Source organism: Oncorhynchus mykiss, chromosome 26, assembly GCF_057628025.1.
Source record: "Oncorhynchus mykiss isolate SJ-2025 chromosome 26, ASM5762802v1, whole genome shotgun sequence".
Classification (NCBI taxonomy): Eukaryota; Metazoa; Chordata; class Actinopteri; order Salmoniformes; family Salmonidae; genus Oncorhynchus; species Oncorhynchus mykiss.
The window spans coordinates 34055823-34072337 of NC_143047.1; the positions used below are offsets into that span (position 1 = coordinate 34055823).

Below are 16515 nucleotides of genomic sequence, written 5' to 3' on the forward strand. Positions count from 1 at the left end.
AAGTATTCCTTTAATTCTTTACTGAAGACTAATCTCTTCAGTAGGTCCTATGATTGAGTATAGTCTGGCCCAGGGGTCTGAAGCATGAACCACCCTTGCTGTCTCTGCCTGGTAGGCTCACCTCTCTCCACTGGGATTCTCTGCCTCTGACCCTATTACGGGGGCTGAATCACTGGCTTGCTCACGCTCTCCCATGCCATCCTTAGGAGGGGTGCATCACGTCTAGCCAGGCTTTTTTCGCTATACTTGACCTAAGTGGGTTGAGTCAGTGACTTGATCTCTCTTCCTGTCCTCAGGCTTGTGCAGTGGGGGAGATCTTTGTGGGCTATACTCGGCCTTGTCTCAGGGTAGTAAGTTAGTGGTCTGTTGATATCTGTTTGGTGGTGTGGGGAATGTGCTTTGGCATCGTGGGTGGGGTTATATCCTGCCTGGTTGGCCCTGTCCATGGGTAACTTTGGACGGGGCCACAGCGTCCCCCGACCCACCCTGTCTCAGTCCCCAGTATCTTTGCTTCAATAGTCTATGTGCCGAGGGGCTAGGGCCAGTCTGTTCTTTCTGGTGTAATTATGCTGTTTTATCTGGTGTCCTGTGTGATCTTAGGTATGCTAAATCTAATCCCCCTCCCTCCCTCTCTCTCTCTCTCCCTCTCTCTCTCTTTCTCTCTCTGTCCCTCCCTCCCTCTCAGAGGACCTGAGCCCAAACACCATGCCTCAGGACTACCTGGCCTGATGACTCCTGGCTGTCTCCAGTCCAGCTGGTCATGCTGCGGATCCAGTTTGTGCTGTTCTGCCTGCAGCTATGGAATCATAACCTGTTCACCGGTCGTGCTACCTTGTCCCGGACCTGCTGTTTCGACTCTCTCTCTCTCTCTACCGCACATGCTGTCTCGGCCTTTGAATGCTTGGCTATGAAAAGCTAACTGACATTTACTACTGAGGTGTTGACCTGTTGCACCCTCTATAACCACTGTGATTATTATTTGACCCTGCTGGTCATCTATATGGACGTTGGAATATCTTAAAGAATGATCCAGCCTTAATGGCCAAGGACTCTTATAATCTCCACCCAGCACAGCCAAAACAGGACTGGCCACCCCACAGCCTGGTTCCGCTCTAGGTTTCTTCCTAGGTTCCAGCCTTTCTAGGGAGTTATTCCTAGCCACCGTGCTTCAATATCTGCATTGCTTGCTATCTGGGTTTTTAGGGTGGGTTTCTGTATAAGCACTTTGTGAAAACTGCTGCTAGATATAAATACATTTGATTGATTGATTGATTGATTGATTTATTGATTGATTGGTTGGTTGGTTGGTTCAGGTGCATCATTCAAGTCCCCCACATACGACGTAAGTCGTTTTGTAAGTTATGAGACTCTGCTATCTCTCTCTGAGATGTCCTCCTTTTCTTCACAGTCTGACTTTCCATTCCAGCGTCCTCTTCTCTCGCTCACGTATGAATCAACTGGAGCTTTCAAATCCCACTCAGTGAATCCTCGGAGGCAGATAAGCATTTGAAGGAAGAAAAAGACCAGGGATGTGGAGAGCTGTGCTGAATTCCACAGAGCTATAGCGTATATGCTGGAGACACACACTCACTCATGCATGCATGTGCATGCTCACACAGACACACAGGTGGAATTAGATCCCCCCCCAAGCCAGACTGAGATCTGAGTCTGTGGGTACCTCAGGTTATCACCTACCAGCAGCACAGGGGTAGTTAGAGCTATCGCTCATGCTCCCAGAGAGGGGAAGTACTCAAGAAGAGTCGAACAAGGCAAACTTGGGCTTAGCATGATAACAATAACTAAGGCGGATAAGTTTTGAAGAATTAAACTTTGGAGAAAGTAACGTTATGTGACGTTATCTGGAGGGATGGATTCCAAAGTTGCTAAACAAGATAGGAGTAGTGTAAAATGGTAATTTAGCAGATGATGCTATTCAAAGTGATTTACAGTTGACACATGGTATTCAGTACAGTATTTGTATGGCAGCTGCCTGTTGGCATTGCTTGGAGATAGGAATGGGGAAATCTAATCCTCAGGGTCTGAAGTACTGCTGTTTTTCTGACTTATTCGTGCCACTGATTGGCCAGAGAGTTTTCTCACCTGGGACATGTTCAGAAGGAAAACATGGTTGAACGTTGCAGATAGAAATGTCATGAATAAGAGACAAAATGATTCATTATTCTACATGTCATAGTCAGGCATGTTTGTTCTACAGTATATATTTCTACCCGAACGTTATGCCCCTGATGTCCCAGGTCTCTGACACAATGGAAAGGGTGAACACCAGCAATGCAGGCGACTTCGACATCTAAATTAGTGTACCCCTGGCTTATGTGATAACCTACCATACCTTTAGGCTCAACTCTATTTCCCTCCTACCGGCAAGTTGTAAAGATCCCATCCTCTTTTGTTCTGTCCAGTCTCACAGTCCCAAAGGAGGCACGAAGACACTGTGCCTTCTGAAGCAATTCACAGCAAAACCGCAGTGCAGAAAAACCCATTACCTTTGGAAAATAAGACGCCGCTGGTCCACAGAGCAGAAATTGCTTGAACAATCCCCCCTGATCTCAGCCCCGGAAAAATAAGTAAAGACGATTCTGAAAGTCAAGAAGATCCATAGTAGGTAAATAATAATGTGAGAAAAGGGCGAGGAGAATGCCAGCCAGGAAGTCCCCATGTGTCCATGTGCAGAGAGGGGCTTTAGACCTTACACGCTCCAACAGGTCGGGATTTAACTCATCCTGTCTGTGAGTGGCACAGTATTACAGGCTTTTGGGCCTGGAGAGAGAAACATGATTGAGCCTCACTCACAGCGAGAGACATCAAGTCTTTAAATATTTCAATAGCTGTTTAGTGAAAACGGCCCTTAGCTTTGGATTCCATGTGTATCTCAGTCGGAATACACTGGCTCCCTGGGATCTAATAGTCTTACTGCAAGATGCCACCAAACATGAAAAGTAATATCCACCTGGGTCTTTACTGGCCTGTAAGCAATGTCAGCTTATGGAAATATCAATGTTTTACAGGGGGGGGGAGGGCATGCAGAGATCAATGCATTTCATTTACAAATGTCCTGGATATATTCTGTATCTGGATATGGCTCAGTTATGGATAGCCAATATTCTCTACTAATATTCTCATTTGGATGGCTGAGAATTTGGTAATAAAAGGAATACAAAGAATAATTACCTCATGCATAATCATCTTTCAAACCATAGGTGGTTTTTATTGTCTGTGCAAACAAAAGGTCAGAAATACCCATACATCACTTCCTACATTTGGTTATTGCTTTTAATAGTCTTTGAAGACTCATCACAAACCCCTAATGTGCACACATCTGTTTCAAAGTAGCTATTCAGGGAATCACTGTTCAACCAAAGTGCTAACTTATTCAGAGATAGCACACTGAATATTCATTAGGAAGAACACAAGTTGGTTGGCTTTTGGTAGTTTCATAATTTTGATCAAATAAGCAATAGTTTGTCTATGGATATTTGTCTTCAATAGGTATACTGCTACTTACCTCTCTGCTACTGTCCATGTAGTGTGACAATTGGTTTGTAAAATATTGATATTGATATTTAATAGGTCTACTATTCAACGATAGCTGTCTGGAATAAGTCTACTATAACTGTTACTTATCTGCCTTATTCAAGACCTATGTTGTGTTTAGATGTTTGTAAGAGACAGTAAGATGTTCTGAGAAACAGCATGGTGGAATGGGAACATTTCTTCACCAACCTCTCAAACCCAGCCCCAAGTATGATTCTGGAAAATATTGCCAATTTTTACACCATTTGGCAAATTGTTTTTCACAAAATGTATTTTGCACGAAATATATCTATTTCAATAAGATTATTTCCTGAGCTTGACAATTGAACACATATTTCTTCCCAGTAAAGTATGCCTAATGTGGAAGTGATGTAACTTTTTTTTTCTCACAGGCCAATGTCCTTGCCGGAGTGGCATTCCTCATTTAACAACAACAAAAATCAGCTGCTGCATCTTTGACAGTCGAGCAAGCAACCAAAGCAATTCAGCATATGAAACTAAAAAACAAGCATATCCCTTTCTCTCTCCTCCATTACCTACAAGGCAGGCCAACTTGTCTAGCATGTTATCTGATGTATATTACCTTTGATATTGTAGAAAATCAAATAAGTGGACATTTGAAAAACCATATTTCCATAGCATGGACAAGAGAGACCAGGGGTGGTTGGTTTTAGATCTGGAACTCATGCAGATACAAAGCTATTTAAAATGTATGCCTAGAAGCACAACACTTGATTCAGCTAATCAACTATTAATCAAAGCCTTGGTTGGTTGAATCAAGTATTAATGCTGGGATGGAACAAAAACCTGCAGCACAGCGAGTGGGTTCAGGGTCCCTATGAACTGGTTTGAAGATAGGTTGGAGCAGGTGTTGTTGGAGAGCCATTGATTTAACTTGGAGCTCCACCTACAGGAACTATTGTAGTATTACAACTACTTGTTACATTGCCATTCCCCCCCATCTTTCTGTATAGTCATACATTATGTATGAGAGCATTAAATCTGTGATGTATTGTTGAACTGTTTCCCAGATTATGGGTGTGTTTGAGAGCATAAAATTGGTGATGTATTGTTGAACAACTTCACCGATCCCAGACTGTAGCTTTAATGACTCATTTCAGAAGGTATCAGACAAATACATCATTGGTGTCAACATACTTTATTGCAGAGAGATAAAAATATACATTTCCACTTGTTTCAGCAATTAACAGTCACAATATTATCCTGTCTTACTCTTAGATGACATGCTAAGGAAACAAATTAAAGCATGTAACATACATTGGCAAACTTTAACATACACACAAATACTCAGACGTCACTAGTTAAGATTTTATTTGCACATGAAAAACCCCACCTGCAAATATAATCAATGAAGGTTAAGCACGAAAACAGTGGAACTTTTACCACGTCAGCACTCAAACTACGAAATGACATTGATCGAACAGTGAAGGGCACTCTGCGATTTTACACTACATAGGGTGTATTCATAAGTGCACACCATAGCTAAACGTTTTGCAATGAAAACGAGTTTCTTCAGGTAGTCCCTTCCCGTTTCAGTGTCTAGTGAATACACTCCAGACACCAGCACTGTAGTGAGCGATTCCCTGATGAAGGTACGGACCACAGAAAGCCAGTAGTAGAATATAGAACATTTCCAACTGTGTCATTGTCTACCATCACCCAGATTCCAGCCAGTCCACAGTCCTATTATACATCTCTACATGTAACAATCCTTTTTGAGTTACAGTTCTATTATGTCAAATGTCTCACACAGTGGAGGCTGGTGGGAGGAGCTATAGGAGGACAGGCTCACTGTAATGGCTGGAATGGAATAAATTTAACGGTATCAAAAATATGGAAACCACATTAACTCCTTACCATTTATTCCATTCCTGCCATTACAATGAGCCTGTCCTCCTATAGTTCCTCCCACCAGCATCCACTGATCTCGCACACATCCAAGTTCACAAACCAGCAGACTAGACCGACACTACTCCACTCCTTTTGGTTTCCAAAAGTCTTTGTATCCGTTCCTGAACAACAGAAGGCACAATCCCTCTAGCCTGGGTGTCGGTCTGTTTCTGCCCTTTTGCCAACTCCTTCTGGAATCGTCTTGGACAACGACAGAAATGGACTCAGCCAGAGCACAAACAGATCTGGAACCAGGCTACAATCCTCCCTGCAGGGCGCCATTCCATTCCACTCTCAGACTTACCCAACCTCATAGGTAGTTCTCATTGGAGCACACCATAGCAAAACATTTTGGAACAGAAAACAAGTGCTTCTTATTGGACAAGCTCAGGTAGTACCTCCCAGTCGCACTCCGTTTCCTCCATTCTATGCCTACAGAACATGGCCCCTGGTTTAGGTGTGGTAGATGGTGTCTACCTGACCCAGGGCATTGTTCAGCAGGGAACAACATTGCGGAACGTTCAGAAAGAAATACATTACCTAGAAAAAATATGCCGCAATGAGTCATCACGTCATCTCTATTCATGGCGTTTCAAGCTGCAACAAGTTTGCCTACCGAACACAACCCAGTCGTGTTTACTAGGGATCCATGTTTAATAGTACAAGCAACAGAATTTTTTTTTCGTTTAAGTGCGGCAACGGAAACCAAAATGCAAAAATGTTTCATGGACGAGTCCGGGTCCATGGTTCTACAGGACCCAGGTGTGGTGAGGAGTTGTCTAGGTGTAGTACTAGGTGTAGTAGATGATCTCTGGGATCTGTCCGTCCTCCACTGACGTGCCGTTGTTGTTCCCAGGAGAGCTGAAAAAGAAAAAGGTGGTCTTGGTCCCCGTGGCGGACTCCTGGCTCACTTTCTTTAACCCTTTAGTGCCGTAGTGAGAGTCCGGGCCCTACAGGAGACAAGTGGATTGTTAGCAAAGAGAAATTATGCACAAAACGCAGTTTTCGCAACGTACTGAAATGATCCACCTTGAAAGCTTGACATAAAACATTCCTAAAAAATTGTAACAGTGAACTAATGGACACAATACACAAATAACTGTTTATACTGTAGTTGTTTTGTGTGAACAATCCCTTTAAGATGAGCTGACGATTAAAATGTTCATACAAAGTCTCAACTGTGGTCACACAGGGTTGATGATCTAGTAGAATACAGACCAAAACTAGTTTGCATCAACATTTGATTCAAGTCTATAATAACTATGCTGATGTTAGCAGCAGAGGCAAAAATAAAACACAATAGCCTATTTGTTCGTAAACATGCACTTGAGTACTGTCGTTATGGGGTGAGCGTACCTTTAAGGTTGCACCTGAGTACTGTCGTTATGGGGTGAGCGTACCTTTAAGGTTGCACCTGAGTACTGTCGTTATGGGGTGAGCGTACCTTTAAGGTTGCACCTGAGTACTGTCGTTATGGGGTGAGCGTACCTTTAAGGTTGCACCTGAGTACTGTCGTTATGGGGTGAGCGTACCTTTAAGGTTGCACCTGAGTACTGTCGTTATGGGGTGAGCGTACCTTTAAGGTTGCACCTGAGTACTGTCGTTATGGGGTGAGCGTACCTTTAAGGTTGCACCTGAGTACTGTCGTTATGGGGTGAGCGTACCTTTAAGGTTGCACCTGAGTACTGTCGTTATGGGGTGAGCGTACCTTTAAGGTTGCACCTGAGTACTGTCGTTATGGGGTGAGCGTACCTTTAAGGTTGCACTTGAGTACTGTCGTTATGGGGTGAGCGTACCTTTAAGGTTGCACCTGAGTACTGTCGTTATGGGGTGAGCGTACCTTTAAGGTTGCACCTGAGTACTGTCGTTATGGGGTGAGCGTACCTTTAAGGTTGCACCTGAGTACTGTCGTTATGGGGTGAGCGTACCTTTAAGGTTGCACAAGCGGTGTAACTAACGTTGGGTAAAATCTCCACCGGCTCCTTGAACATGACTCTGAACGTGTTGGCTGTTCCGTCACAGCTGAAGCCTGTGTCGTTTGTTGCTAGCGTTAGGCTTTTGTCACTCTCAATAATCTGAAAAAAATGGATACAATTATTGTCAATTACTGTTTGCACTATAGCTTAAAAAAATTAAAAAGGTTTTCTGAACAAATTCACTATAATGGCCTGGATTGTGTTCAGTTGGCACCAAACAGGGGACAAAAACATTTTGAAACAGAAAGGTACTACCTGACCTTGTCTAATAACCCAGGTTTTGTTACTATGTGCCCTACTCGACACAACCCTGGTAACCAGATCTCTTAGTGCTTCATATGCAGTAAGGAACATTGGAGAAGTTATCGTGTGACTGAAGCACTAACAGGACACATTTGGTCTGGCTACCAGACTGATAACATCATTAGCTCTTCATTATTAAATGCTTACCTGTATATTAACCTGATAGTCTGTAGGTCCGTGGATCGAGCCATACAGTCCGAAACCCACCACTGATATTCTTCTATTTACATTAAATCTACAGGAGATGGAAATTACAAGATACCTTTAGAAACCTCAAACGAACGAACACAGCCTTTAATAATACACATGCAGTAGAAACTCCACCAATGGGAGACGAACACTGCCTTTATTAATACACATGCAGTAGAAACTCCACCAATGGGAGACGAACACTGCCTTTATTAATACACATGCAGTAGAAACTCCACCAATGGGAGACGAACACAGCCTTTATTAATACACATGCAGTAGAAACTCCACCAATGGGAGACGAACACTGCCTTTATTAATACACATGCAGTAGAAACTCCACCAATGGGAGACGAACACTGCCTTTATTAATACACATGCAGTAGAAACTCCACCAATGGGAGACGAACACAGCCTTTAATAATACACATGCAGTAGAAACTCCACCAATGGGAGACGAACACTGCCTTTATTAAAACACATGCAGTAGAAACTCCACCAATGGGAGACGAACACAGGCTTTATTAATACACATGCAATCGTCTCTGCCAATGGGAGTGTGGTGAAGAGGTATGAGGCTGGAGAAAGACCATCGCTCAAATTCAACTGGTTGACTCCTTTAACAGCACACATTGCAATAGAAGAACAACCATCTCAAACTATTCTGGGGGTGTTGAGTTGCATTGAAATGTTCCACCACTGTAAAAAACAGTGATGTGGCAGGTTTTTTATGGCTCTGCCAGAAGCAACCCCCCTCCAAAAATATGTTGAACCGACTTATTATTTTGACATTTTGTCATTTATCAGACGCTCTTAACCAGAGTAATCAGGTTTAAGTGCCTTGCTTCAAAACAGCAACCTTTCTTACTGGTCCAACGCTCTAACCACTAGGCTACCTGCTGGTTACTGGCCCAACGCTCTAACCACTAGGCTACCTGCTGGTTACTGGTCCAACACTCTAACCACTAGGCTACCTGCTGGTTACTGGCCCAACACTCTAACCACTAGGCTACCTGCTGGTCACTGGCCCAACACTCTAACCACTAGGCTACCTGCTGGTTACTGGTCCAACGCTCTAACCACTAGGCTACCTGCTGGTTACTGGTCCAACGCTCTAACCACTAGGCTACCTGCTGGTTACTGGCCCAACGCTCTAACCACTAGACTACCTGCTGGTTACTGGCCCAACGCTCTAACCACTAGACTACCTGCTGGTTACTGGCCCAACGCTCTAACCACTAGGCTACCTGCTGGTTACTGGCCTAATGCTCTAACCACTAGGCTACCTGCTGGTTACTGGCCCAACACTCTAACCACTAGGCTACCTGCTGGTTACTGGCCCAACACTCTAACCACTAGGCTACCTGCTGGTTACTGACCCAACACTCTAACCACTAGGCTACCTGCTGGTTACTGGCCCAACGCTCTAACCACTAGGCTACCTGCTGGTTACTGGCCCAACGCTCTAACCACTAGGCTACCTGCTGGTTACTGGTCCAACACTCTAACCACTAGGCTACCTGCTGGTTACTGGCCCAACGCTCTAACCACTAGGCTACCTGCTGGTTACTGGCCCAACGCTCTAACCACTAGGCTACCTGCTGGTTACTGGCCCAACGCTCTAACCACTAGGCTACATTCTGGTTACTGGCCCAACACTCTAACCACTAGGCCACCTGCTGGTTACTGGCCCAACACTCTAACCACTAGGCTACCTGCTGGTTACTGGCCTAACGCTCTAACCACTAGACTACCTGCTGGTTACTGGTCCAACACTCTAACCACTAGGCTACCTGCTGGTTACTGGCCCAACGCTCTAACCACTAGGCCACCTGCTGGTTACTGGTCCAACACTCTAACCACTAGGCTACCTGCTGGTTACTGGCCCAATGCTCTAACCACTAGACTACATTCTGGTTACTGGCCCAACGCTCTAACCACTAGGCTACCTGCTGGTTACTGGCCCAACACTCTAACCACTAGGCTACCTGCTGGTTACTGGCCCAACACTCTAACCACTAGGCTACCTGCTGGTTACTGGTCCAACGCTCTAACCACTAGGCCACCTGCTGGTTACTGGCCCAACGCTCTAACCACTAGACTACATTCTGGTTACTGGCCCAACGCTCTAACCACTAGGCTACCTGCTGGTTACTGGCCCAACACTCTAACCACTAGGCTACCTGCTGGTTACTGGCCCAACGCTCTAACCACTAGGCCACCTGCCGCTCATAAGTGTTTCTCTCCACTGAGGTCTGTAGAAAAAGGCTTATAGGTTATTGAAGGACAAACCAGTGTTGTACTGAGGCTGCATTTGACACACCATCATCTGAATTAGTATTAATAGTTTATCTTTTTCCGTCTGAATAATTTGCATGTCCAAAAAACAAATAGCCAAATAGAGCCAAATAAAAGCCATTTCTGTGCAAGGGCTTTTAGTCATTGTAATTGTATAGTGTGGGGCCGGTAGGACATTGTCACGGTGTAGACAAGCAGGTACACAGTCTCACCTGATCCTGTCACTGGTGCCACTGTATCCCCAGCGACTTTCAACCTGCTGGAACCTACTAATGCTGCCCTCCTTTCCTCGGAGGCAGCAGCGGGGCCTGTCAATGTAGTCTACCCGCGGCTTGGGGTTTACTGTAAAGTGTAAAAACAGATTTACCACCTCCCGATCGAACAATATTCCAGACTGGGCAGGCCCTGTTGCACAAGAAAGAATATCAAACTGGTTTCAGACTGGGCAGGCCCTGTTGCACAATAATTAATATCAAACTGGTTTCAGACTGGGCAGGCCCTGTTGCACAATAATTAATATCAAACTGGTTTCTAGGGCTGGGTTCATTGGACAGCAGAAACACAAACACATTTATAAAATGATTATACACCGTTATGTTCAAAATGAATTCTAGGTTACAAGTATGTTCAAGTATTTACATTTTACAAAACTGAGCTTGATGAAAAGCAGTGCTTACTTGTATTAAAAAGTAATAACATTTAGGATATGTGAAATCTGACAAAGCAGAGTTCTAAGTTATTTAGCATTTTAAACTACAACTCTCTGTGTGTATGTCTCAGACAGAGAGATGCCCACCCGCAGCAAACTCCTCCACAGTCATGAGTGGGAAGCGGATGAGGGTTAGGGCCTTGCCCAGAACCTTCTGTTTGTTCTCAGAGGTGAGGGGAAGCTGTTGCCTGTAACACTCGGCATCCGCCCAGCGCACCACCGCACCAAATAGACGGTTTTCGCGAATCCCCAGGGTGTCTCTCTCCAGCACTGCACACAGCGTATCTAAAAACACAGGCTCAGTGTTAGGTCTAGTCTACACAGTATGGCAAAAAGGGAAGGGGTTAGGGTCAAAGGTTAAACTCAATTGCCTCCAGAACGCACCCAGAAACCAACACACACTTAAAGCAGTTAATTTCTTCCACTACCTCTATGATGGGAATCCTAATAAAATACTGATGGATTCTATTAAAATGTAACATGTTACAAGTTAAACTGTAGTTAGTTTGTATCCTGTTTAGTGAATGATTACTGTGAGTATTAATGGAGTTTAGGCCATGAAACTGTGTGTACGCTCATTTAGAAACCATGACCTAATGATCAGGGTGAGGCCCAGAACAGAAGATGGACGGGGTGTGATTCTGACATCTGGCTAAACAAAGAGGACCATGGACATTCCATGGAGCCAGAGGGAAACTCATTGGGGTCATAAAATGTATAGCTGGGGAGGTGACACCTACAAGGGAAGAATATAAAATGTGTTGTGAGCTTTCTAATTGTAAACACTCAGCTGACTGTATCCTTGGTATTAAACACATGACACTTCTATTGAGCTTTTGGTCTCAATTCCTTATTGCAAAGAGGTTGCAATAGCATTTTCCTTTTTAACAACACTATAAGTCTATTGGCGGTTCCACTGTATATCATTGGGATATGTTCCTGTATATCATCCACTGTATATCATTGGGATATGTTCCTGTATATCATCCACTGTATATCATTGGGATATGTTCCTGTATATCATCCACTGTTTATCATTGGGATATGTTCCTGTATATCATCCACTGTTTATCATTGGGATATGTTCCTGTATATCATCCACTGTATATCATTGGGATATGTTCCTGTATATCATCCACTGTATATCATTGGGATATGTTCCTGTATATCATCCACTGTATATCATTGGGATATGTTCCTGTATATCATCCACTGTATATCATTGGGATATGTTCCTGTATATCATCCACTGTTTATCATTGGGATATGTTCCTGTATATCATCCACTGTATATCATTGGGATATGTTCCTGTATATCATCCACTGTATATCATTGGGATATGTTCCTGTGTGAATAATAGGCCATACTGATGCATACCTAGGTCAATGTCAGTGAATCCTTCTGCGTTTATGGCATCACCGGTGCTTTTGTCTATTGTTTCCAAACAGAGGCTGGCAAGCTGAGGCTCATCGAATAGTCTGGCCTGCAGAAAGAATGAGCACGGTCCAAGATGACACAACAGCATGAGACACATGGGGAAGTTGTCTGTTCAAGTACCGCCCCACCAATTTGCACTTGATTTGATAAAGGCATAACGTAATATACAACATTCTAGGATCAAACTTGCTCGCTCAACAGAACAAAAACAGGAAACGAGAACACTTGAATATACCTTACATTTTTGAAGATGTTTTGTTTTGGAAGCACATTGGCCTACGCAAATACTTTGGACAGTGGACATGGACAGTGTGGGATGTGACCTGTGTTTAAGCTAGTTTATTCTGTAGTACTACCCAAGTCATCTAGGCCTGTGTATTATCTTCAGTCATGGCTTAGTTTTTGGAGTTTTGATTACCCTGTTCTGAATTGTTACCCAAGAGGAATTGGCAGAGATGCCATCTTGGCTATTCTTTCTAAGTGATGAACTACAGTAGTCTATTCTATTTAGTGAAGAGCTGGCATATTCTTTAGTACCCACATGAGGGTTTTATGTAATATAGTTAATGATACCAGTTCTATATACTACCTGAGTGAGTAGCAGTATTATGTAGAATAGTTTATGCAATAGGAATTATATTAGCAGCCCTATATACCTGAGTGAGTAGCATGAATGCATTGTCTGCCCTGAGGTGTTTGGTAAGGAACTCCACACACTGAGTCTCTAGAGCAGGAACGGCATATTTCTTCGCCGTGTACAGAGTGGTCATCACCGTCTCTGGTCCTATGTGGACCTCGTCAGAGTACAGGAACCTACACACACACACACACACACACACAGTAAGTGGTCAAAGAAGGTGGGATGTACAGGCTTCCAGAACACCAGAATGTTTGACTTCTAAAACAAAAGCTTGACATTGCATATAGAAGAGAAAAACGTTTCATTTTTTAAAAGAGGTAGTTAGGCATAGTAATCAGGAATAGCTCAGGCAGGAGCCTCGTTTGATATCACTTTCATCAACTCACATCAAATCAAATTGTATTGGTAACATACACGTAATTAGCAGATGTTATTGCAGGTGTCTCAAAATGCTTGAGCTTCCAGCTCCAACAGTGCAGTAATATCTAACAAATTACACAACATATACATAAAACACACACCATTCTAAGCAGGAATCAATTAAGACTATGTACATATGGACGAGTGATGACAGAGCAGAACGGACTAAGATACAGTAGAATAGTATAGAATACAGTATATACATATGGATGAGCAATGTCAGAGCGGCATGTACTAAGATACAGTAGAATAGTATTGAATACAGTATATACATATGAGATGATTAAGCCAGATATGTAAACATTATTAAGTGACTAAAATACAGTAGAATAGTATAGAATACAGTATATACATATGAGATGAGTAAGCCAGATATGTAAACATTATTAAGTGACTAAGATACAGTAGAATAGTATAGAATACAGTATATACATATGAGATGAGTAATGAAAGATATGTAAACATTATTAAGTGACTAAGATACAGTAGAATAGTATAGAATACAGTATATACATATGAGATGAGTAATGAAAGATATGTAAACATTATTAAAGTGACTAGTGTTCCATTCCTTAAAGTGGCCAGTGATTACTAGTCTATGCCTATAGGCAGCAGTCTCTAATGTGTTAATAATACATGAATATTATCATACAGACAATGCAATGTCAGCACTCATAACATAAGGGGAACAATTTAACTAACGTACTGGGGTAACAAACACCTCTCTATAAATATATTATATCGCAATGCAGTGCATGGTCGGTCAATAGATGTTACCGTAGCAAGGCTAGGAAGGCTGCAGGTTCCACATCAGGTAACTCTATCTCGGCTGAGGTGGTGGCCATTCCCCCGTTGAACATGGCGTCAAATACTGCACTACCAGCAGCTAGGACGAATTTATGCGCTGGTATCCTCTGCGCCTGTCTACCTTTACCGACAATAAACCTAACGTCACTGAGCAGTTCGTTATTGAAGAGAAACGCGAAGCGCTCTTTTACTGAGCTCTTCGTGGCCTGCCAGTTGTACATAGGCTCCCGGTGAAGGCCACCCGACGGGGGTGAGATTGGTGCTGCGACCACGGGGACTGGCATATTCGAGGCCACTCCAGCATTTCTTCCCGCTCCAGAATGGGCGAAATTTGATGCTCGTCCTTCAAGATTGGACGGTGGACCAATGCCACCACCCCCAGTCGCCATTTCGTACCGTTGTCCTTATTGGCTTTTACGATTGATAACCGTGGAAAATATTAATGACGCATTTTTGCGTTTTATTGCGAATTTTTCACAGACTAATGGGCCAGTGTTTGTTACTGCTTTCTTTCTCGTTCTCCAGGAATGACGCACACTTCCGCGGTTTACGTCTCTTCCTGTGAATCCTTCTTGTTGTTTTCTTTTAACCCATTAGGTGGCGCTGTTTTCTGGTATCACGTCAAGCAGACAGCATCGCTGAATACCTTTATTTTGGAATTACCACAAATCTGTCTGGATCATGCATATTAGACACCCGACACGAAACACGACAACACACAGTTGATCATTTCCACACAATCCGAATGCGGCAGAGCAAAACTGCTTTGCAACGAGCCAAGTATTCTCGAATAGTTTATATACTCGTTGTTTTAGTTAATACTTTCCAGCTAAATTCTGGAAAATTGTCAAATCTTTGAAACACGGCTCCAACCCCTCATTGCCCCGGCGGGTTTTGACAGCCTCTGGTCCCATACTAGACAACGTGTACATTTGTAGTGCTTTTAATAAGCGTTAGAGTTCAGCTGGCCACCTGCTTGAAAGGATCGTCTCAGAAAGAGGTAGTCCTTTAGTCGCCTCAACAGATTGTAAAGAATAATGCTCTAACAGACTCACATAGTTTATTTTCATTTCAACCATTTGATGTCTGTGATGTACTAAGTGCCTTGCTAAAGATCGATGTAAAATGATTCACTTGACCCCTTCTTATTACAGCTCTCTGTCCATAGTCGCAGGAAGTAGGGATTCTGAGGGTGTTGCAGCTCCCCCTGAAAAATCTGAATAAATATATATATATATTTACATATATAAATGTAATATTAATCTCTCTCTCTCTCTCTCTCTCTCTCTCTCTCTCTCTCTCTCTCTCTCTCTCTCTCTCTCTATATATATATATATACATAGATAGATAGATAGATAGATAGATAGATACATAAAGGCGGAGATCCTTATGATAATTACCGCCAATCTCCAAGTTATCTTGCCTAGCCAAGGTACGAGAATCCCTGACCAACTCCCCGCTACAAACTTTTTTTAACATCCCACTCTATTCTAAATATGCACTAGTGGTTTTAGAGCTGGGCATAGAACTGTTTCAGCTACTATGCTTGTTTTAGATGATGGGATTGCCTAGATCATAAAAAACATTGTGCTGCCTGATTTATAGACCTTTCTAAGGCATTCAACACCGTTGACCATTCCCTACTCATTCAAAAACTGTCAGAAATGGGCCTGGACAATAAGTATTTCAAATGGTTTAAGAGCGATCTGACAGACAGGACACAATGTGTGCTTTGTGATGGTGTCAAGTCTAATTTTCTCAATATTACGAAAGGTGAACAGCAGGGGTCTGTATTGGGACCTGTCCTTTTTAATGTTTATATAAATAATATTGGTCTATGTATTAAATCTTGTAATATTCATCTGTATGCAGACGATATGGTTCTGTATGCCATTGCACCGACTGTTGACCAAGCAATGTTAGAGCTGCGATCTGATTTAGTTGCATTACAGAAAGCCCTTGTTGATTTAAAACTTGAACTTAATGCAGGCAAAGCTAAATATATGTTGTTCTTTAATTAACTGAAAAATGTCTCAGATCGGCTACATATTCACTCATTGGATGGCTCTCTCTTCAAGCAGGTTCCCACCTATAACTATCTGGGCTTTGGATTTATAAAGATGTAACTTTTAAAAACATACTGAGGTTAGTTAAAAAGCTAAGATTTAAAGTGGGCTTATTTTTTAGAAATAGATCTTGCCTCTTCATGAACAGCAGGAAGCAGATTGTACAGTCAACTTTCCTGACAGTTCTTGAGTATGTTGACACCATT

At 42.9% G+C, this 16515-nt stretch overlaps 1 protein-coding gene across 2 annotated transcripts; it reads right to left on the bottom strand.

Moving 5' to 3' along the window:
- Positions 1 to 4695: 4695 nt before the first annotated feature.
- Positions 4696 to 15431, bottom strand: LOC110526696 (BTB/POZ domain-containing protein 1). 2 transcript variants are annotated; one of them, XM_090222823.1, is made up of 8 exons: positions 14214 to 15431; positions 13033 to 13189; positions 12317 to 12422; positions 11026 to 11223; positions 10442 to 10634; positions 7890 to 7977; positions 7392 to 7538; positions 4696 to 6413 (listed from the first exon to the last, which is right to left on the bottom strand). In XM_090222823.1, the coding sequence occupies exons 1-8, from the start codon at positions 14630 to 14632 to the stop codon at positions 6255 to 6257; spliced, it is 1467 nt and encodes a 488-aa protein (XP_090078949.1). In that variant the 5' UTR covers positions 14633 to 15431; the 3' UTR covers positions 4696 to 6254. The 2 variants fall into 2 exon arrangements, with proteins under 2 accessions (XP_090078949.1, XP_090078950.1); XM_090222824.1 differs by having other exon boundaries at positions 10442 to 10571; positions 14214 to 14792.
- Between the last annotated feature and the right edge of the window lie 1084 nt (positions 15432 to 16515).